This window comes from Oryx dammah, unplaced genomic scaffold (assembly GCF_014754425.2).
Source record: "Oryx dammah isolate SB20612 unplaced genomic scaffold, SCBI_Odam_1.1 HiC_scaffold_23, whole genome shotgun sequence".
Lineage (NCBI taxonomy): Eukaryota > Metazoa > Chordata > Mammalia > Artiodactyla > Bovidae > Oryx > Oryx dammah.
The window spans coordinates 93,075,873-93,099,602 of record NW_024070207.1 but is presented as its reverse complement, the minus strand read 5'-3'; the positions used below and the strand labels follow the sequence as shown (position 1 = coordinate 93,099,602).

The 23,730-nt window shown below is 39.2% G+C and overlaps 2 protein-coding genes across 11 annotated transcripts in view; one reads left to right on the top strand and one right to left on the bottom strand.

Moving 5' to 3' along the window:
- CASK (calcium/calmodulin dependent serine protein kinase) overlaps positions 1-23,730 on the bottom strand; it is a 392,189-nt gene that overhangs the window by 140,187 nt on the left and 228,272 nt on the right. The gene's annotated exons all lie outside the window — the stretch shown is intronic.
- On the top strand, positions 535-8,371 carry GPR34 (G protein-coupled receptor 34). Of its 2 annotated transcripts, XM_040266163.1 has the most exons (3): positions 535-626; positions 5,697-5,802; positions 6,652-8,371. In XM_040266163.1, exon 3 carries the CDS (start codon positions 6,732-6,734, stop codon positions 7,860-7,862), a length of 1,131 nt encoding a protein of 376 aa, XP_040122097.1. In that variant the 5' UTR covers positions 535-626; positions 5,697-5,802; positions 6,652-6,731; the 3' UTR covers positions 7,863-8,371. The 2 variants fall into 2 exon arrangements, with proteins under 2 accessions (XP_040122097.1, XP_040122098.1); XM_040266164.1 differs by lacking the exon at positions 5,697-5,802.

Sequence of the window (23,730 nt, the reverse complement as noted above, 5' to 3'; positions counted from 1 at the left end):
AAAATGAAACCTGCTTCATGGGTGACTAGCAATGCTTTGCTTCCAGAACTCTGAGTAAACTGCTTGAACGATACCACTGCCTTGACTTAAAATGAGGCCGTATCTTCTTTAGGATATGCGATGTTTAAGACCATACTATCAATATGGTCACATTGTTTGTACTATGTTTTGTATCCTGGACAAAGACTTGCAGATCTACTTGAATTTAATAAAAGTTATTTTTATATGTAACACACTTTATTTTCATAAGTACCTTTTAAGTTATGCTGACTCCCTACTTTTAATGATAGTATTTTCTTTATTATATGGCTTCTATTTTATGGTCATTACCAGATCAATTAAAATTTAAGTTTCATGTTTCAGAGGTTACTATGGTGAATATTGGAGAAAAGAAAAAGCAAAATACACTTTAGTCAATGCACTTAAATTTTAAAAAATGTTTTAACCACAGTTAAATTGATAACAAAACCTTATGTACTACTAATAGTATTCTTTCCAAAATGACATGCTTTTTAATTTTCATTTTGTATGCGGCAATTAGTGCAATTTTTAAAGCATGGCCTGAATGATTCAGTGGATATCACGTCAAACTACAAATGTGAAAGGCTGATAGCACTGCCAAATAGGTATGTATTTTCTATGTGATGTTTTCACAAACATAACCAAACTGCATTTTTATACATGAATTTATTATATGGGAAATAATTTTCACTGATATTTTGTTAACTATAAATTCTGAAAAGCTTCAACTATTTTTTAACACTTATTTTTGGTTGTGCTGGGTCTTTGTTGTTTTGTGTGGGCTTTCTCTGACTGTGGTGTGTGGGCTTCTCATTGCAGTGGCTTCTGTAGTTGCAGAGCACAGGCTCTAGGCACATGGGCAGTAGTTGCAGCACGCAGTAGTTGTGGCTTGCGGGCCCTGGAGTGGGCAGGCTTCAGTATTTGTGGCATACGGGCTCAGGAGTTGCGGCTCGGGGGCGCTAGAGTGTGGGCTCAGTAGTTGTAGGGCATGAGTTTAGTTGCCCCGTGGCATGTGGAATCCTCTTGGACTAGGAATTGAACCTATGTCCCCTGCAATGGCAGGTGGATTCTTATCCTCTGTGCTACCAGAGAAGTCCCCCCAAACTGCATTTAAAAAGCTTTTGCTCATTGGAGGCTACAGTGGAATCTTGGGTCCTGCCCGAGTATAGAAGTTCCTATAGCAGCCAGTTGAAAAATTACTGGCACAGAAAGGTGGTGCTAGTGGGTACAATGCAGCAGTAATAACAGGGTTGCAAACGTCAGGATTTGTCAAGTAATACCATTAAAAACCATTAACCATCTACTATCAAAAAACCACAGTGACCACATCACACAAGTCACAACTCATATCCACTGGGAAATTGGTCCACTCTGTGAATGTAGTGATTTGTTTATCTTCACTGGCCATTCTTAACAAATCAAGTAAGTAGTTTTGAAAACATCAGTAAATGTCCTTGGGAATAGAAAATGACTGGCACATTATAAAGGAGACAGAAATCAGCCATTAAGTTCAAAATGGAATCGTATCTGTTAATGCATTAATAAACGACAACACTAGCCATTCAATATAGGCTTCTAAATGATGGATATTATTATTATTAAAAAAATACATTGTTCTCTTTGAGCTTGAAAGTGCAGCAAAACAAGGAAGGCTTATTGGTGATCTTACTCAGTTATTATTTATTTTATCTGCAGACTGGAGCTGAGGCGAATGGTTTCAGGCTTTGTGCTAAATGGTCTTCTAGAAACATCTTGATCATGGCTATCAGGCCTAGAAATAAGTTTGAAAGATATACTTTGGGGGAAAATCTGTTCAGCATTCTGAGAATTTCAGCAAACTCTGGACTGACTTACTTATTTTCATGAACATAGCAAACAAAAAGATTAGTACCTTTTCCAAAGAGGTAAATTTAGGTGACATAATCTTTCCTTAAAATTGCTAGTGTGGATAATGTTAAAGGAATCATATCAAAGTATTGCTGACAGAACTCATCATTGATAAAGAAAATGCAGATCATTTGGGATTAGGAGGAGCGAGGTTTGGTGAAACGGATCACTGGCTCTGAAAGTCAGATGGATCTGTGGTCATGGGTAGCAATCATGAACATCTTTATTTTTCATTAACACCTCCCTCACAAAGTCATTATAAGGATTATGTAAATGAAATAATATAAATACGCTTATTAACACACTGCCTGGTACACAGCAAATGCTAAATAAATATTACTTACCGGTTCAGTCATCTAGCTTGAGGGTTCAATTCTGACTGTACATTAGAATGTCCTGAGGAGCTTTTAGAGGAAACCATTGCTTGGAGCCCATTCCAGACCAATTAAATCAGAAGATCTAGGGAGGGGGCCAGGCACTGGTATCTTTAAAAAGCCATCAAGAGGATTCTAATACATAGCCAGGACTGAGACTTACTGAGAGTCCCTTCTACAAAGTACCCAATCATGGTAGTCTCAAAAAAATCTCTGGTGGTAAGACCCTTACTACTTCCCAAGATAGATGGTTTCATTCTAAAAAAGTATTTCCTTAAAAGGAGACATCTGTTTTGGCATTTTTACTCACTGGTCCTTGTTCTGCTTTCGGGAGACATACAACACAAGGTGCAGTCCTTTTCTCCACGGCCTTGAACGCATTCCCATCTTCAGGCTCCTGTTCCCTTCCACTTGCTCCTTGCTCTTCCCCACCCCGACCCCCACTGGCTCTGTGGCCTTTTCTTAGTGTGCTGCTGAGGATGAAACCCTGTACTCAGGGTCAGACCTTACCAGCTGAGGACAGAACTGGATTCGTAGGACAGCCTTCATTTAAGACACTCCATAGGCATGAAGTCAACCAAGGACAGGTTAGTTTTTGTTGCAGCCACATCACACAATGGGTATGGCAACTGCAGTCAACTACAACTGTGTTTCTGTTAACGGAGCTAACGCCCTTCCTGTACTTAAACAGTTGATTTTAATATCCACATGTAGGACTTCACAAACTTTTTGAGTAAATCCCCTCTTTCATTCAACAGCATTTATTGTGCTAAGCACTTGGTATACAGAGGCAAATTAAGCAGACTTGTTTCCTAACTCTGTTGTTCAGTTGCTCGGTAGTGTCCGACTCTTTGCAACTCTATGGACTGCAGCACGCCAGGCTTCCCTGTCCCTCACCATCTCCTGGAGTCTGCCCAAGTTCACGGCCATTGAATGAGTGATGTCATCCAACCATCTCATCCTCTGTCGCCCTCTAATGGAGTTTAAAATATAGCAATGGAGAAAAGAAAAGGAAAAAAAAAAAAACCCTCTACAGTTTTCAAAGTTATTTCAGCTATCTGAGCTCTCAAAATCACATCACCTGTCATGCCTCAGCTCACTTTCATCAGTGGCCATGAGCTGTTTCTACCTGAGCCTCAGTCATCTCCCTATGTGACCACACAACACAGGTCCCCCTCCAGGGGCCCTTCTCTTCCTGGTAATCTACATTGCATGCTCAGCTCCATTTTTGGCAGCCTGACATTCTTCCTAGATTGCCTCTTCCTTTTTAGAATTTCAGCTGATCAGAAACACACCTGTAACTTTCTAACAACTTTGTGAAATCTGGCTCCCTGCAGTTGAGACACACAAAAGATTGGACTCGGTCCTCTTGCCTCCCTCCCTCTGTTGTTCTGAGCCCTGCACTCTGGGCACAGGCTGTCACTGGGGGTTACATAACTTCCTTTTCACCAGTCAGTTCCCCTTCCGAGGATTCAATTTCCCTCTTTACAAAAATTTAAACTGGAATTTCATCCTCTACTAAAATGGTTTCTTCTGGATGAAATTACGGGTAGAGTTTTAAGAAGGGCTAAGTTTTTTCAAATGTTTTTCTCTGTGTATAATGTCAAATCAGGAAATGAATTATGGTAATTCAAATCTACTTTACAGCATTCAAAGTTTGAATGCACACTCTTGCAAAGATATTTTCCGAGAGCAGGGTCTCTGTCATATTCACCTTCATTTTACAAGCAGTATTTAGGAGGTGCTAGGGGTAAAGAAACATCAACAACCTCAGATAAGCGGATGATACCACTCTAATGGCAGAAAGCGAAGAGGAACTCAAGAGTCTCTGGACGAGGGTAAAGAAGGAGAGTGAAAGACCTGGCTTAAAACTAAATATTAAAAAAACTAAGATCATGGCATCCGGCCCCATTACTTCATGGCAAATAGAGGGTGAAAAGGTGGAAGCAGTGACAGATTTCCTCTTCTTGGGCTCTAAAATCACTGCGGATAGTGACTGCAGCCATGAAATCAGAAAACATTTGCTTCTTGGCAGGAAAGGTATGACAAACCTAGACAGTGTGTTGAAAAGCAGAGACATAACTCTGGTGACAAAGGTCCATAAAGTCAAGGCTATGGTCTTCCCAGTGGTAACGTACCATTGTGGGAGCTGGACTGTAAAAAAGGCAGAGCGCAAAAAGAATTAATGCCTTCGAACTATGGTGCTGGAGTCCCTTGGACAGCAAGGAGATCAAACCAGTCAATCTTAAGGGAGATCAACTCTGAATACTCACTGGAAGGACTGATGCTGACGCTGAAACTCCAGTATTTTGGTCATCTGATGTGAATAGCTGACTCATGGGAAAAGTCCCTGATACTGGGAAAGATTGATGGCAGAAGGAGGAGAGGGTGTCAGAGGATGAGATGGCTAGATGGCATCCCTGATGCAATGGACATGAACTTCAGCAAACTCCGGGAGATGGTAAGGGACAAAGGGGCCTGGTCCATGCTGCAGTCCATGGGGTCACAGAGAGTCGGACACGACTGGGCAACTGAACAACAACAGTGGCAAACAACCTGCCTGCCAATGAAGGAGACATAAGAGATGCAGGTTCCATCCCTGGGTTGGGAAGATCCCCTGGAGAAGGTCCTGGCTATTCACTCCAGCCTTCTTGCCTGGAGAAGCCTATGGATAGAGGAGACTGGCAGACTATAGTCCATAGGGATGTAAAGAATCAGGCATGGCTGAAGCGACTTAGCACGAGATATTCACCAAAATGAAATAAATCAAAAGGTGTTGTTTTAAATCCGTCACTGAACACTTGTATATGCCAAGGTAAACAAAAGAACAGTTTTGTTGTTTGTAGAATGCATTTCTTTGATTTCTACAAACAAAAAAACTAAGGCTTAGAAAAGGTTATTTTACTGACTGAAGGTCACAGAGTTAGTTAGGTCTCATTTTGATATGAGACCCTGCATATGTCTGTTACACCTGCTAAGAAGCTTCTGTAATGAAGTATGGCAGTCATTCTAAGAAAGAGATGTGATGTTCAGTTCAGTTGCTCAGTTGTGTCCGACTCTTTGCGACCCCATGAATCACAGCACGCTAGGCCTCCCTGTCCATCACCAACTCCCGAGTTCACTCAGACTCACGTCCATTGAGTCAGTGATGAGACCCCCTAGAATCCTATCCTCTCATCTTCTCTTTATGATGACCTCTCAGACTGAGCTCTTCAGAGCTGCCAATGCCAAACAAAGAGCAGGTAACAAATAGCATTGCTAACATTGTCTGCTGCCACAGACAAGTGGAATTCACACACTACCAACAGTCCCAAATGCCCTAGCCCACAGACTATGTCAACTGCAGGTACTTGCTTTCAAAATGTTGGATTGCATGTCCTCTTTCCTATTTACATTGCCACTCTATGCTTCTAGGTCAGTGGATGCTCCAATCTGACTCTCTGGCAGCCATCATCACCTGTCTTGGTTTTGTTTGGTTACTTTGCTCTCCTGTGCAAATGTTGCGAGTCTACCTAACCAGGTAAGTGCTGTGCTCTATTGGTCTGTTACATTAATTGCACACCCCTGTAGGCAAGTGATTTTAATACCTTCAATGAGGTATTAGATTGAAAAAGAAATTTACGACCCTTTCCTCTATTCCCTGGAAAAGGGGATGGCAACCTACTCTAGTATTTTGTCTGGAGAATTCCTTGGACAGAGGAACCTGGTGGGCTACAGTCCATGGGTCACAGTTGGACATTTTTCACAATGTCTGAAAAATCAATCATCTACTATTTGTGCAAAGAGTCAGACACAACTGAGCAACTAACACACCTCTCTTCCCACTGTGGAATGAGAGACTGCCACAGTCTGTCACATATTACATGGCAATAGGTGCCAAAATGAATGAATGAATGCCATCTATGAGGGACAGAGTCACGGCAGGAGACTGGACAGGGGTCAGCAGTGGGTTCAGTTCACTCATGTCTCACTCATGTCTTCACTTTAGGGAAACTGACAACTCATCTTTGAAAAATATGAGCTGTCATCTCTATCTCCATTTCTATTCCCATCCCAGCTTCCCCAAGAAAAGACAAGTTCACAGTTCAGTTGATTTTAATGTAACAACAACAGACCTTGAACACTGACCATAGGATAGAAAAGGTTAGTGCAGGATGCTCCAACAGCTTCTACACTATGTGCTGCTTGTCTTGTGATACCATAATGCTCCTGCGTAGATTTTGCAGATATCCACATGGTCCAAAGTAGGATAAAAGAAAGGTTTCTTCCAATGTCTGAAAAATCAATCCTTTACTATTTGTGCTTTGAGCTAAAGTAATTGTTACAAATGTAACAGACGACTCACTCAATGTTTGGCATTCTGTTGTAGGAAACATCTGAGGACATAAAAGCTACACTCAAGGAACATGTCCTTTTAGCACCTTCATTTTTTGATTCCTACAGAAGAGAATGAGAAGTCAGATGGTGACGATGATGACAACTTCAGTCAGCAGCTGGTCTTACTCCTCCAAAGGAGTGCACTTTAATTATAGCGTCCAATCGCCACACAACTTCTCAGGAGCATCAAATTTCACTGCCTGCTCCATGGATGAAAAATTACTCTCCACTGTGTTAATAACATTCTACTCTGTTATCTTCATCATGGGGCTGGTTGGAAACATAATTGCCCTCTATGTATTCCTGGGTATCCACCGCAAAAGAAATTCCATTCAGATTTACCTACTCAATGTAGCCATTGCAGACCTCTTACTTATCTTCTGCCTCCCTTTCCGAATAATGTATCACATTAATCAAAACAAGTGGACACTAGGTGTGATTCTTTGCAAGGTTGTGGGAACACTATTTTATATGAACATGTATATTAGCATTATTTTGCTTGGATTCATCAGTTTGGATCGTTACATCAAAATTAATCGGTCTATCCAACAACGGAAGGCAATAACAACCAAGCAGAGTATTTATGTTTGCTGTATAGTATGGATAGTTGCTCTTGCTGGATTTTTAACTATGATTATTTTAACCCTTAAGAAAGGAGGTCATAATTCCACGATGTGCTTCCATTACAGAGATAAGCTCAATGCAAAAGGAGAAGCAATTTTTAACTATGTTCTTGTGGTAATGTTCTGGCTAATTTTCCTACTAATCATCCTTTCATATATTAAGATTGGCAAGAATCTATTGAGGATTTCTAAAAGGAGGTCAAAATTTCCGAATTCTGGTAAATATGCCACTACTGCCCGTAATTCCTTCATTGTGCTTATCATTTTTACTGTATGTTTTGTTCCCTACCACGCCTTCCGATTTGTCTATATTTCTTCACAGCTAAATGTGTCATCTTGCTATTGGAAGGAAATCGTTCACAAAACCAATGAGATCATGCTGGTTTTCTCATCTTTTAACAGCTGTTTAGATCCAGTCATGTATTTCCTGATGTCCAGTAATATTCGCAAGATAATGTGCCAGCTTCTTTCTAGACGATTTCAAGGGGAAGCGAGCAGGAGTGAAAGTACTTCAGAATTTAAACCAGGATATTCCCTACATGATACATCTGCCGTGGCTAAAATTCAGACTACTTCTTAAAGCACTTATGTTGAACATATGAAAAAGTGATAAAATGCAGCCTAATTCCCTGAAGAACAAAAAATCATGAAACAAAGCTCAGGTCTTCCTGAAGTTCTTTGCTTATCTGTGATATTTCATTTGCTTAATTGTAATATATTTCAAGAGTAAGCTCACAGTCATCACTAGAGTACATCTGTATATAAAATCTTTTACAAATATATTGTTAGGCTAATGCTGTTAACATAGATTATAAAATTTACTGAAATTTATGGTTTTGACTATAGAATAATGAAAGAAAACGTCATAATTTCTCAAGTCACTAAAGCAATTATTCAAAATCAAGTACCTAATACTAATTTAAAGTGTGTTTAACAGTTAACTGATTTCAGGACTGACTTAAAATGTCAGAAAATATATGTTCATTGTCATTTGAAAAGCTTGTATAATTTGCCACTGTATTCATTTATGTCTAAGCCTATCAACAGATAAAATGATAATTAATAAAATTCTAACAAATCTGAAATCAACCTATTATCTATCACTTCTTAGATAAAATAGAAAGAATTTAAATACTGTACAGTAAAAATCAAACAATAGATGGGCTAAAATTCAATAGCCTAGCAACAGGACTTAAGACTGCAACTTACTTAAAACAGATTTATTAGCAATTTAGCCATCTTGGACCACACAGTTTGGTAAAGTATAATTAAAGATGCATATACCCTATGAGCCAGCAAGTTCACTGCTAGGTATACATCTTACAGAAGCACTGAAACATATACGTAAAACACATGTAAAGATGCTCACTGACCTACTGCTCATAATACTAAACAAATGGAAACAACCTAAGTATGAGTATGCATCAGCAAAGGAATGGAGAAATAAACTACACCTGCATGCATCAACATGGAGAATTCTCAAAAATAACATTGAATAAAAAACAAAAACTGCAAAGGGTATCTAGCATCAGAAATAATGTATGTAAAATACAAAACCATGTTCAAATTCTTTACAGATCTATACATATGCAATAAAAATATAAAACATATGTGGTAACACAAACATATACACCAATTTGAAGTTAATGGTTACATCTGGAGAGATTCGAAGCAAACATGGCAAATCACTAATAATGTTCCTTAAGCCTGTGTGGTGGTACATGAGTGTTATGTTATTCTTGGTATATATCTCAGTGTTGAAAATATTTCATAACAATACAGAAAACCTGTAGAATACAATTAAAAAGAGCAAATTCTGAAATTTTCATGTACATTAAAAAATAACTAGAGAGTAAACTAAGAGAAAGGGCCCTTATATTCTTTTAAAAAAATTTTATTTTACTGAAGTATAGTTGTACATTCTTTTTCATATTCTTTTCCCACTATGGTTTATCATAAGATACTGAATATAGTTCCCAGAGCTATGCAGTAGGACCTTATAAATTTTTTTATTACTTTGCTTTGACAACCTCAACAAATACCAAACTGAAATTGAGTAAGTATGACAATACTGATTTCCTCTCATGTTCTCAAAATAAATTTTTTCTACATTGTTAGTAAACATTTTATATCCCTATGTGTCTCTATTGTAAACATACAGTTTGAATGGTTAAATTACATTATCTATTATTAGTTCTAGTTAAGGAACATTTGGTCTCCAAAATCACTGCAGATGGTGATTGCAGCCATGAAATTAAAAGACACTTACTCCTTGGAAGAAAAGTTATGAGCAACCTAGATAGCATATTCTAAAGCAGAGACATTACTTTGCCGACTAAGGTCCGCCTAGTCAAGGCTATGGTTTTTCCAGTAGTCATGTATGGATGTGAGTTGGACTGTGAGGAAGGCTGAGCACCGAAGAATTGATGCTTTTGGACTGTGGTGTTGGAGAAGACTTGAGAGTCCCTTGGACTGCAAGGAGATCCAACCAGTCCATTCTAGAGGAGATCAGCCCTGGGATTTCTTTGGAAGGAATGATGCTAAAGCTGAAGCTCCAGTACTTTGGCCACCTCATGTGAAGAGCTGACTCATTGGAAAAGACTTTGATGCTGGGAGGGATTGGGGACAGGAGAAGAAGGGGACGACAGAGGATGAGATGGCTGGATGGTATCACTGACTTGATGGACGTGAGTCTGAGTGAACTCCGGGAGTTTGTCATGGACAGGGAGGCCTGGCGTGCTGCGATTCATGGGGTCGCAAAGAGTCGGACACGACTGAGCGACTGAACTGAACTGAAGGAACATTAAAAGTAACATATACGTACTCATAATTCTAGAAGCTTTCTCATTATTTATATTAAATGTGACAATTCCTATAAAGCCCTGCACAATGGCATTATCAAAGAATAAAAAAGTACACCAAGTCAATTCTTGCTATAACATTTGTGTCAAAATAAATTTTGATAAAAGTCAATCTATAAGTTCATAACAACAGATGTTATAGTAACCTGAATCCTTATAGTAACCTATACACCTTACAGTAACCTGAATCCTGTAGAATATTTCTACATTTTTAGAAAAACTTGCTAAACTTACCAAATTTGAAGCTATTTATTATATATAATCTTCTATTTCTTATTGAAATACTGTCCCTAGCTCCCCCAAGCCAAGGTTTAGTTCTGGAAGCATACAGAAAAGGGAAATGCAGAAGTATATACTTATCCTCACCTTGCAACAGATCTTCAGAACAAGTCTCTAAATAATATCTCACATATGCAAAACCAAACAAAGGCAAAATTAACTGCCTGGTTGCAAGATTAAGACCTAAATGCTGAGTATTGCCGTTAGTTTTGGAAAAGTTATTCTGTGCAGAGCTGGGTTTGATGGCAGTTGAATTTCTTAGATCAGGTCAACAGAAGAAGAAAATGATGTTCTAGTACAGAAGGTTTTATTTTCAACCTTTTTAAAATAGATTCTTCAGTCCTGCTGATATGAAAGTAGAACTAATATAATTACAGCTCTGTGAAGCAAAGCATTACTGAAAAGTTATCCACAAGAGAAAAACAGCATGAAATAGAGTTTTCTGAACAGGCAGCCTGGATTCTGCAGAAACATATTAACAGGCTAATTATTTTCTAGTTTTTTGAAATATGAATGGAAACTTCTTTTACCAGATATTAAATTTTATTCTTATCCTTTATTAATGATGGCACTGCATGGAGCACATGCAAAGATAAACTTATCAGTGGAGCAGAGCTCACATCTCTATGCAGACCCTCAATGATACCTGAGAAGATTACATGCCAAATTAATCTCTCAAAAGGGTAGAAGCAGGAACAAACCAGAGGGCAACCCAAGATTCTCGATGTGCAAGAATCTTGCAAAGTGGGTTTAAAACTTTTCTGGGTGACTGATACACTTGCCTCCTTCAGAGAGAATCCCTGCAAATAAAGATGACATCACAAAAAGCATTGGGGAAGGAAGAAATCATAAATAGTGCTGCACTTATTGAAAATAGTGTTGTGCTTATTTAAAAGAAAATAAAAAGCCAATTTAGAGATGGTTGGATGGCATCGACAATGGACATGATTTTGAGCAAACTCATGGCTGGTGATGGACAGGGTAGATGGTGATGGACAGGGAAGCCTGGCCTGGTGTGCTGCAGTCCACAGGGTCGCAAAGAGTCAGACACGACTGAGCAACTGAACAACAACAACTTGTATCACACCCTCAAAAATTCCAAGTGGATCAGAGTTAGATGTAAATAATGAATGCATTAAAACACTAACTCATCTGTGGAAGGGAAAGGACTCCCTGTTAATAAAATAGAAATAACCATAGGGAAAGAAGCATAGTTTTGACTTTAAAAAGATTATTTTTGGGGGGTGTCAAAAACTGTAAACAAAAATAAAAGCTAAAGCACAAAGTGGGAAAAATATTCACAACAGATATGACATTTACTGGAGAGTCTTTTATGTCAGGCACCAAAGAACACCAAAAACTTCTAAAGAAACTTGTATTTTTGATCAGAACAAAGCAATTGAATCTCACCATCTAATCTGAATTATGTCAGCTTGGCTGAATAGAAACTCTCACAATGGATGATACAGTGTCCTTTTTCATAGCTACTTGACCCAGTTGAGAACATAATTCCTCTAAGTGCCTCAGTTCGGTTGTGATTTTCAAATTTAAGATGTGGAGGGCTGGTTTCCTGGTGGTTTCACAATAGACCCTATGCTAAAAAGGAAGTGCTAGGTTTGTCCTAAACTTCTATTTTGCCCCTTCAAGTTCACATGCAAGGGAGTAGGAAGCAAGGTATTGAATAAAATATATTTGTTGATGTGCTTTTTACTGTGCTGGGTGCTTGACATGCATTAAAATCATTTAATCCTAACTGCATTGTGATGGAAGTATCAACTGTATTTTTCATGAGGCGATGCAAGTTGGTAGACTTTTATTCCATAGGCACTGTCTCTGCTAAAACACTGCTTTTCATTTTGCATTTTATTTTGCCCAAGCAAAATGGTAATTACTGAGATGTCTTCTGTTATTAAAAAAACCACATCATACATGGGCATTACTATGTAGTTAGGGCAAAAATTCTGCTGTTACTCATCAAAAGTATGTGATGTAAAAAACCCAACATCTTAAAAAACTAGTTTTCTAGCTATCACACATTCATATACTCTGTAAAAGCTCTGCCTGAAATATGGATGATAAAACAGTACAAAAGCAGGTTGAATAGAAGGAGAAAAAATGAAATCAAAGCATCTCACCCTCATTAATTTTGCTTCTAGCCCAGGAAATGCACAAAGAACCATCCTAAGATGAGCTTTGGAAAAGGTTTCTAATTATGGTTTGGATACAGGTATCGATGATGCACAGAATCTCTTTTTTGCTTTAGTAAGCCATACAAGCTATCCTAGGGGCAACAGTGAACTGTTAGTTATACTCTGGTTTGGTAATTCCACATATACTCTTCTTTTAGGTATAAAATAGTTCAAATATACAACAAAGCAAAAATACAATGTAACAGGCAGTAAGCACCCATTAGCGAAATTGTGCAGATATCAAATGTTTGGGCTCTATTCACTTAACTGTTTTCTTGTACCTATACATAATCTAAGAAGATATACTAGAGCTCATCTAGAGGCAGCCGCTTGCCTAAAGTTAGGCATCTCTCTCTGGTGTACATGTTTACCCTATTATAACATACGTAAGTGGTACAAATAACAATGTACATTAGATTTTGTTTTAAAAATTTACACAAACAGTATCTTACTAATACACCCTTCTGTAACTTTTTTCACTCAAATTGTGTTTATGTGGATATACGAAGGTCCCCTTCATTCATCTTCCCAGGTGCATAGTGTTTATTGTGAGAACAAACAACAGTTTGATTCTCCATTTCTCCTAACAATGGGCCTTTAGGTGGTTTCCACAGTTTCGTTATTAGAAACCACGTTCAAGTGAAGTCTCCTGCGCGCATGTGTGGAAGTTTCCTATGGTTGACACCTAGAAGTAGAAATGCTTGGTTGTAAAGGGCTTACACATTTTCATTTTATTTCACTTGTGACGAACTGCTCTCCAAAGTGATTTTTATCAGTTTATACACCTATTCCATCACTAGCAAGATGAGAGTTCCTCTACCCACATCCTCACCAATACTTGGTTTTATCAGATTTACTAACTTTTGCCAATCTGAGAGGTGTGAAATGGCATCTCCCCAGGGTTTTCATTTGCATTTCCTTGATTACAAGTGAAAAGGAGCAGCAGCATCTCTTTGCCCATTCATGTTTCTTCTTGGGTGAATGATCTATTCATATCTACACCTCTTTCCCTTTTCCCTATAATGAGTTGCCTGTATTCTTTTTTTCTTTCAAATCATCGGCATAATTCTTTAGATATTCTGTATACTAATCTTTGGTTCTTTATATGGGTTGCAAATAACGTCTACCAGTCTGAGACTTGTCTTTTACTTTGCTTATGGTTTCTTCTGCCAGTCACCACTAGGAAAGGAAGACATTTTCTAATCAATAAATCTAGAAGAACCCTGGCCTTCTGGAATACGACACCCTTCAAGGACCAAGCTAAAGAATTTCTAGATGAAATGATCTTATAATCAGACAGCTTAGCATTTCATTCAGATATAGTACACAGGAGTGCAAATGAGGTGTCCTTTGAGAAGAAAAATGTTTCCTGAGTGTTAACCTACAAAATTCAAACATGTTAGTATAGACATGCAAATTATTTTAAAGGGATAGAAAGTCTGCTAGACCAGGAGTAGATCTGTTAAATCTATCAATGTATTTAGAGAAAGAACTGGCCATTCACTAGCAGGTGAGAGAAACTTGGAAGAAAAAGAGGTGGAGACTATGAAGATGTTGGTATTGCCCATCTGGACAGAGTCCAGGAGAAGAGTCTTAATCAATGGACCAAGAATATTATCACCCACTGGTAAGGCCACAGCGAGGATTATGGTGGGGCTGGATCCGATTGGTCTTCTTAGCCTAGTGACCTTAAATATTAGATAATGAACTAGGAGGCAGCATAACAGGTTCATAGGGCAGCTGCTGCAACCAGACTGAGTTCAATTTCTTGCTTCATCACTTACTATGTAACCTTGTACAAGCTCTTTCCTCTACTGAGAAAACAAGAATAATAGGAATACCTAACTCATAGTGTTTTGAAGGCTAAATGAATGAATACATGTTCCTGGCCATTAAGAAACATTCAATGTATGTTATTGAAATACTCAAATGCCAAAAGAAAGGCAGGGGAAACATACAAAATAGAATAGTCAGAAGCTTAAGTAAACATCAGAACTAGGAAGATACACAGTGGAAGCTGACTTGGACCAAATGAGGTGGGGAAAGCACTCAGAAAGGGCAATTGAGCTTTGACCACCAACAGCAAAGTCCAGGACAAGAGCTGTGCAGACCCGTGCTATTTTGTGCTGGTCAGAACCATATTCTGAAACTTGAGCAAGAAGCAGAGCAGAGGAGAAAAGGGGCGGTTTGAAAGAATGGGATTATTTAGCCTTAAAGCAGAAGACTAAAGGAAAGACAGAACAAAACTGTGTGTGTGCAGGTTGCATGCATGTGTGGCCTCAGAGAGCAAGCAGAAAGAGGACCAGTGAAGGACAGGAGCTGCAAAAGCAGCATGTTTCACCTGACTGTAGAATAGGAAGCCAGTGAGTTATCTTCTAGTAGAACAATTTCATTATAGCATGGATCCTCAGCAGGCTGGGAAGGCAGTATTTTGAGCATTTAATAAGGTTTGGAGCTGATGTTCCTAAGATCTCTTTCACAGAAGTTTTGGGTTTTGCCGTCATAATGAGTGGCAACCAGGGGACATGGGTGATCTTTGTTGGTCCATCAGGTTGTGCCTGTATAGTCATGCCCTCGGGCTCTTCAGATTGTGCGGGTGAGGTGGGGTGGTGCAGAGGAAGGTGCTTGCTGTATGGTCAGTGGTCCCCAAGCAGTTTTCCAGAACTTTCTTTTGTAGCAGATTTGTTCATTCATTCATTAATATTCACTGCTAGAGAGACTGCTTAAGCTCTATCTAAAATAAATTGCTGGATTCTGGGAGTTTTGTGACATTTGTTATGTTAGGTGCTCATTGTAGGGTAAGGGAATTAGAGAAGGCGAGGTTCGGAAAAAGAACGAGTACAGGAACAGATCATCTTTAATGAGGCAAGAAGGGCAGCAGTCAGATTAGTGAGCTGTTGCACTAATCCAAGAAAAAAGTAAGTATATATAGGCATATATGTGGAAATCTACTGTCTTAAGGAGGCCTGTTCTTCTCCAAGGTTGTTCAGGTTAGTTATCTCTTAAATGGCTGGGGCAAGGAATTCTGGAGATTGGCCAGAGGCTGGGACCAGGTGGGAGCTGGGTATAATCAAACTTAAGGTCCATTTTTTTTATTGGGGCGAGAGAGTTCTTTGTTTTGCATAGAATGGTGGGGAGGACCCAGAGGGGAGTTTTAACTCCAGGCTGTTTTGAGCCATGTAACTTTCCTTCACTCATGTTTTTGTTTTGTTACTGTCACTTGGCTTTGTTATGTGTCATCAGAGTGGTTGAATAGGTTACCACCTTGCATCCTGAACTGGGAAACAAGGCACCTTCACTGTACAACTGGCTCAATGGTATAAACTCAAGTGGGAATGGTAATCACTCTGATGTGTGATTATTTTCAAATGTTATCCAGTGGCAAACTTTGGACTAAAAGATCTACATACCTTCCTTTAACACGGCTGGCAATGCTGTTACAGGCCCTTTCCTGTTATACACATTTCTTTTCTATGTTTCCTACCTCTTTTCACATTCTATCCCCTATCAGGACCTTCTAGCACCCCCAATACCCTCAACTCTAATTCTTTCCTCTCCTATACTCAGCAGCACCTTTTTCTCTTCCCCAGTTGAGTTCTATCTACTTTCTGACTTTCTCGTTGAATTGCCTTTCTCACAATGTAGCGTCCTCTTATATGTCCCCTGATCTGTCGGAAGCAGAAATGTCTCATTATTTTGGTGGAAATTTGGTTTATACTCAAAAGAAAAACACTGTTTCCGCTATATTAAAAACAACTTTCAGCTGGTTGCAAAGGGAACTGATGAGGTTTGCATGCATGTTCATATTCAGTTCCCCTTTGTGGCCAGTGAGACTTGAAAAACACTGGAACACACAGGGTCAGCTCTTGTGCAGACTGATTATAGAGTTCCAAATATATGTGGCAAGTGGTGAAGAGGAGTCAGCTAAATAAGTAAATGAGGGCCTCATGCTCTGTCAGCTGGCATTTGTGATCCTGCAAATAACTAAACCTCCAGTAATAAGTACAACTTAGCATGGTGGAGGGAACGCTACTAGAGGGGCAAGCTAGACTAATCATCTTTCTATATCCTTTTAGGCTCTAGTATTGGAGATATCCGGGGCTTCCCCGATGGTTCAGATGGTACAGAATCTGCCAGTGATGCAGGAGACAGGGGTTTGATCCCTGGGTTGGGAAAATCCCTTGAAGGAGGGTGTGGCAACCCACTCCAGTATTCTTTTTTTTTTTTTACATGTAATATAGATCTTTTATCTCACCTACATTCTTATATTGAACTATTAATTTTTCTAAAAATATATAAATTTATTTATTTTAATTGGAGGTTAATTACAATATTGTATTGGTTTTGCCATACATCAACATGAATCCGCCACAGGCATACACGTGTTCCCCCATTCCAGTATTCTTGTCTGGAGAATCCCATGGACAGAGGAGCCCGATGGGCTACAGTCCATAGGGTCACAAAGAGTCGGATACGGCTGAAGTGACTTAGCAGGCAGGCAATGGAGATATCATGTCCAGTTTAGTTTACTGATTCCTAAGATGTTGATGCTCACTCTTTCCATCTCCTGCTTGACCATGTCTAATTTACCTTGATTCATGGACCTAACATTCCAGGTTCCTATGCAGTATTGTTCCTTACAGCACTGAACTTTACTTTCACCACCACACACATCCACAAATGAACGTTGTTTCTGCTTTGGCCCAGCCACTTCATTCTTTCTGGGAGCTATTAGTAATCGCCCTCCACTCTTAGGATCCACTTCTTATGATCAGGTTAGCAGAAACAGACTTTTCCTATAGTTTTAGTGAAAAGCTAGATTAGTTCTAGAAATAGAAAGGGGCTATTTACAGAGGATAAAAAGTACAAAGGAAAGAGTATGGATTCCTGATACTTTCAATACACCTCTTCATAGAAGAAATGAGCAAAAGAAAATGACAGCTCCAAGACTGAAGCGAGGCACAGCGGGTATGTCTTTGCAAAGTAAAGTTTTCTTTTTGGATATTATGCAAGAAACAATGGACTCTGAGGTATGCATACTATATTAATCCTTAGTACTTTGAGGGAAAAAATATAAAAATCTAGTTAGAACATTGCTGTTGCAACTGCATTAAAGAAAAGATGGTAGATTAAAATTCTCTGCAGCTCTTCCCATCCAGAAGTGGAGTCTTTGCCCATCTCTTGAGTATGAGCAGGTACTGTGACTTGCTTTGACCAATAAAATGTAGTGGACATTGTACAGCATCTGAGAAAAGCCTTAAGAGGCCTCGCAGCTTCCAGTTTTGTGCTCCTAGAACCCCAAGATCACCACAGGGTAAATAAACCCAGGATGAAAAATTACATGGAGAGAGATACTTAGCCTGTACCACCATCTCAGCTGAGGCTCCAGACATGAGTGAGGCCATTGCGGACCACTGAGGCTCAGCTGAGCTGCCCGATAACGAAGAAGCTGCATGAATGACCCCAGAACAAATTGCAGGATTGAGAGTCACCAAAGCTAGGTGTGGTTTAGTATGCAGCAGTAGATAAATGATGCACATAATATTAAAAGTATGTATGCCATTAATTTCTAACAGGTGACAACAAATATAGTAAGTAATTTCATTGACAAAAAAGACAATGCCTTGAATTATTTTGCTTAAAAGCTGTGTGTGTGTATCTGGGTATGAAAGAGAGAGGGAGAGAAATTTATTTTCCACACCACTGAAGAGTGGGGAGTGGAAGGGCTATTGAAGATTTAGTAATGAACAATGTGTTGACAGAGATAAAAACAAGCATATGCTGCGTGATGAGGCAACTGGTTAGGTGATCTCTTAAGAGGAAGGGATCTACAGAGTTTGTTAAGTAGACAGGAAGAAGTGACTACAGGGGAGGGTCAAGGTAATTTCTCCTCTGCTTTCTTCATTAGGTAAAAGACCTTTTAAATGACATCGGTTAAAAACATGATGCAACATGCTGTTTTCATTACAAGCCTTTTAGTATTATTTGAGTTTACAAAACTATGTACGTGAATTGCTATGATTAAAAAAAGTTAAGAAAAGCTACAGATATGAGAAAAATTTTCATGTAATAAAATGTCAGATTTTCTTTTTACCACTATGGTAATTGTAGTTGTAAATGACTTTACGAAGGTAACGCTTGTGGTAATCACTAGTAAAAGCAACGCTTGTGGTAATCACTAATATAAAGCAAAACAAAATCTCCAAAGGACATAGCCTATTAAAGACAGATGAGTATCAATGGGTTTTCAGCTTAAGGACAGAAATCCATTGTCCATACAATGACTTTTATCTTACCACGTTTAAAGTGTTTTCCAGCTACGAAAATAAAGAAGTTTATCATTTTCTCAGAGCTTAAAAAAAAAAAAAAACCCTAAACTTTTAACTGTTCTAATTTTCTAGCTGGAAGATAGTGCAAAGCAGGCAGCTTATGCTTCAGCCTTTAACAGCAAAAGAGGTTTAACTAGGGCTGGTAGTAGATTGCCCTCTACTGGTCAAAGCATCACCAAAGAAATGATTTTCTACAGACTTTCTGTGTTAAAATTTAACTGTGGTTGCTTCTTTTCAATTTTCTCTACCAAATACTTCTGGCGATATGGAATTCCAGAGAACTTATATTTCCTGGCTTCAATATTTATTTGTAGGTTTATTAAAACTACATTTTAGACTGGCTTTTGATGGAGGAAGAACAAGAGACTACATGGTAATATTAGAAACTATACCACACATAGTACAATTTGAGAAATATCTAATGAAACACCAACGCTTGCTTAGAGTGATACCTTAAAATGACTACTTCAAGTCTAATGTATCTCTACCAGTCAAAACATTACGAAGACACAACCACCAATATAAGAAATGATTCAGACAAGGATCACCAATGAATGCTAAAATCCACTGGGTAAAATGGGGGAAAATATATTTAGAGAGTCTCAAAATATGACACTCTCAGATTACTTATCAACTGCAAAGGGCAAAAGCACCAGTATAATGGAGAAGTGAAGTGAAGTGAAGTTGCTCAGTCGTGTCCGACTCTTTGCGACTCCATGGACTGTAGCCCACCAGGCTTCTCCATCCATGGAATTTTCCAGGCATGAGTACTGGAGTGGGCTGCCATTTCCTTCTCCAGGGGATCTTCCCAACCCAGGGATTGAACCCGGGTCTCCCGCATTGCAGGCAGACGCTTAACCATCTAAGCCACCAGGGAATCTGTATAATGGAGAGTTGGCAGCAATTAATAAATGTCCAGATTGAAACCTGATACAGTTTTGGTCACCAGGGATATTTGGTCACCTTTACCTAAACAGTCCAGATTCTGGTAGCAGCGAAGAATATGGGATCTGAAGTCACACTATCAGTGACTTCAGTAATAGCCTTACAATATACCAGTTGTAGTACCATCAACAAGTTATTTATCCTCTATGGACCTAAGTCTCCTCACCTAGGAAATGACAGTAATAATGGTACCCATCTCAGAGATATTTTAATTAAATACAAAAAAATAAATGAATTAATATATATATAAAGCACTTCAGTGGTTATCATTTGTTATTATTATAAATTTCTTAAAAGTGGTTCTCAGGAAAGCTTGTTACTGCAATACTTGGGGCTCTTAATAAGAGAAAATAAATATAGACACTAATAGGTATATACTCAACTCTTTACTCATCTTCCTTTGACATCTTTTTTTCCCTTGAATGAAGATAGTGACACAGAGCAGCAGACTTACCCTCCAGACAATCTTATCTAGAGATTCCAAAGAAGTGATTGGTAATAAAATGGCCAGGACATGGTCTTTGGAAGAAAGGGGCAGTGATGAGGGTTCTGGGCACTGATACATGATGCCTTTTTAAGTCCCTAAATGTCACTGCAAGTCATAATGTGGTCCACATTAGAACTTCACATTCAAAAGATAATTATTTCTTCAAGGGGGAGTGGGATGAGGGGGCAGTGGAAGCCTTTATCCAGTTCACTGCACACTTAAGGTATAAGTGTATATATTTTATATATGTACGTATATATTTTATACCTGTGACAATAAGATGGCCTAAATTATTTTAAGAATTCTATCATCCAATGTTCCATTTTCAGAAATTTTAGTCTACTTTTGGCTTTTCAAAGAACTTGAAAACAAAAAGGTAGGTAGGTTCTGAAGCATGATATGAACCAAACTTGATTGACTCAAAGATGTTGAAATTCAAAATTTGTCCTCAAAAATATCTTTGCATCATCTAATCCAATGCTGAAGTTTCCCTCTCCCTAAAATCTGCTAATTTCCCATCTGCTTTCCAACTGCCACCTCTGTGGAGATTCTAGTGCTAATGACTGCCACCATGTTTCGATGGTGTGCATTTCTAGAAGACAATGTACCCAGTACGTTCAAGCGTATCTGGAAAGACAAAAGCCAAAGGTGAAGTATAGTGAAACTCTAATTGGCAGTTCCATTTTATGTTTTGTCATTAGACCTTTCTTACAAAAGAAAAGAAAGAAAGAAAGAAAGTGAAGTCGCTCAGTCGCGTCCCACTCTTTGCGACCTCATGGACTGTAACCTACCAGGTTACTCTGTCCATGGGATTTTCCAGGCAAGAGTACTGGAGTGGGTTGCCATTTCCTTCTCCAGAGGTAATCACTCTTCTGTGCTATTATACATTTTCACCCTTGGACTATAATTTCTGTTGGGTTTTTTTTTAAACAGTTCTTGAGGGAAATACTTCCAAGCCAGCTTGTAGCAGCAAGTAGAGGATCTTCACACCCTGATTAAGGGTGAGACAGCCATGATTGCAGCTGCTCGTGGTAGATGGTGAGGCCTGAGCACAGTGCAGCTGGAGACAGAGACAGGGATGTGGCCAGACACCACATCCTGAAGAGAGCGGGGACCTCAGAGAGCCTTGAACAAACCACAGCTTTGAGTAACAAGTCTCTGTTTCACTCCTTCTAAAGGTAACTGCTGGCTCGGGTGTGCAGTGAACTGGATAAAGGCTTCCACTGCCCCCTCATCCCACTCCCCCTTGAAGAAATAATTATCTTTTGAATGTGAAGTTCTAATGTGGACCACATAAGGCATGTCTTCTCTTACTGCACACCAGCCTCCCAATGCCCTGAGCTTCTGAGTCATCAGAGACAGGGCTTTAAAGACCCACTGTTGCCATTTTAGAAGACACTAAGCTGGTAGGTCAAAATAACTGCTTAGTTTAAGCACAATGGTACAGGTATGACTGAGCTGTCTTGTGTCCTCTGGGTTCTGGCTCTGAGGCAAGTTGAAAAGGGACCCTGTTCTAATCCCAGTGATCCACCAGGAAAGCTTTTTTTTTTTTTTTAAGGAAAGCTCTTATATACCCCTGCTGAATACAGCTCACTGTGGATTGTCAAACTGCACTGGAGCATGTGTGCCCTTTGAATGTCTAACATCTCAAAAGCAGGAAACTTCATACATGGCAGGACTTACACTCTGGGGAATTACTTTAATACCTCAAGGAGTAAATCATAAGGGTCAGAGCAGAACACTGAGGAAGCCAGTATTTGGCAGAGGATATAGGAAGTAATTCGGAGAAGGCAATGGCACCCCACTCCGGTACTCTTGCCTGGAAACTCTCATGGACAAAGGAGCCTGGTAGGCTGCAGTCCATGGGGTCGCTGAGAGTTGGACATGACTCAGTGACTTCACTTTCACCTTTCACTTTCATGCAATGGAGAAGGAAATGGCAACCCACTCCAGTGTTCTTGCCTGGAGAATCCCAGGGACGGGGGAGCCTGGTGGGCTGCCATCTATGGGGTCGCACAGAGTCAGTCAGACACGACTGAAGCGACTTAGCAGCAGCAGCAGCAGCATAGGAAGTAATTAGAATGGTTAGGCAAGAGCATTTAGACTTGGAAACAGAAGCAGAACTCTGAAGAAGAGAAGCATGGGAAAGATGAATAAGAACCAAAGAAAACTATAGGTGACCTAAATGAGAAAAGTCGAAGGGGCCACTTTGACAGAGAACTTGCAATTCTTGACATTTCTGCCTAAGCTATATTTCTGGTAATTCTCTGACATCCACACCTTTTACCAATTGCAGTGTCTGAGAAAAATATAAATAAAAATTTCCTTCTATTTCAATTAAGGAACTCAAAATCACTAAAATCATAAAGACTTTACACTGATATTGATGGAATAAAAATTAGCTTAATGAAGTCCAAAGTTTTCCAAGAAAGAATAAAATTGGGCTTGAGTTCTCCCCGTCAATTCTGCTACCTCAGAACCTAGAAACCCTGTCTATGAATAAAATTATTGAAAACTTGACTCTAGTTTACTTACCCTTACTAACTCTAGAGAAAAATCAGTAATTGCTGCAAAGGTAGAGGGTGAGGTTGAAAAAAAAAAAAACCCAAACATGTGCCTTAAAGTAAATCTACTAGTTGTGCCACCTTGGGCAGGTTATACTTCTTCAGTGACCTCCACACACTACTGGAAACACAACATTTGTGAAATGAATTGCACTGTTTAGGAAAACTACAGAGCGTTAAAAAAAATCAAAATAGAGGAAGAAAAGGTGAAAATTACTTCTATCCAGGCATTCTTGCCAGATAAATTATGTCATCTGACTCTCATTTTAAGCAGTACTTCTGACTCTTCCTTTGTTCAATGGTTGATTGCCATCTGTGGTAGCCAGCATCCAAGATGGCTCCCCACAACCATCATCTCCTGATATTTATACCTCCCACACTGAATCACTGCTGGCTTTAGGCGACCAACAGAATAATGCAGAAGTGATGGTGTTGACTTTAGAGGCTAGATTTTAAAAAAAGGCATTGAAACTATGGCCTTGTTCTCTTCAATTACTTGCTCTGTCAGGACAGATGGCTACATGACCTTGAGCAACTTATGTGACTTTTCTGAGGTTCAGTTTTCCTCACCTATAAAATGAAGACACTTATTTCATAGTATTTATTTCACAGAGTATTGTGAAGACTAAATAAGACATGCATGTAAAGCATTTAGCAGGATCCCTGGCACATAACAGGCTTTCATTAAATGAGGCTAATACTAGTGGTGGTGGTGATAGAAGCTGCAGTAGCAGCAATTGATTGGATGAGAGATGTGAAGGAAAGAGAGGAATCAAGGATGATTCCTAGGTTTT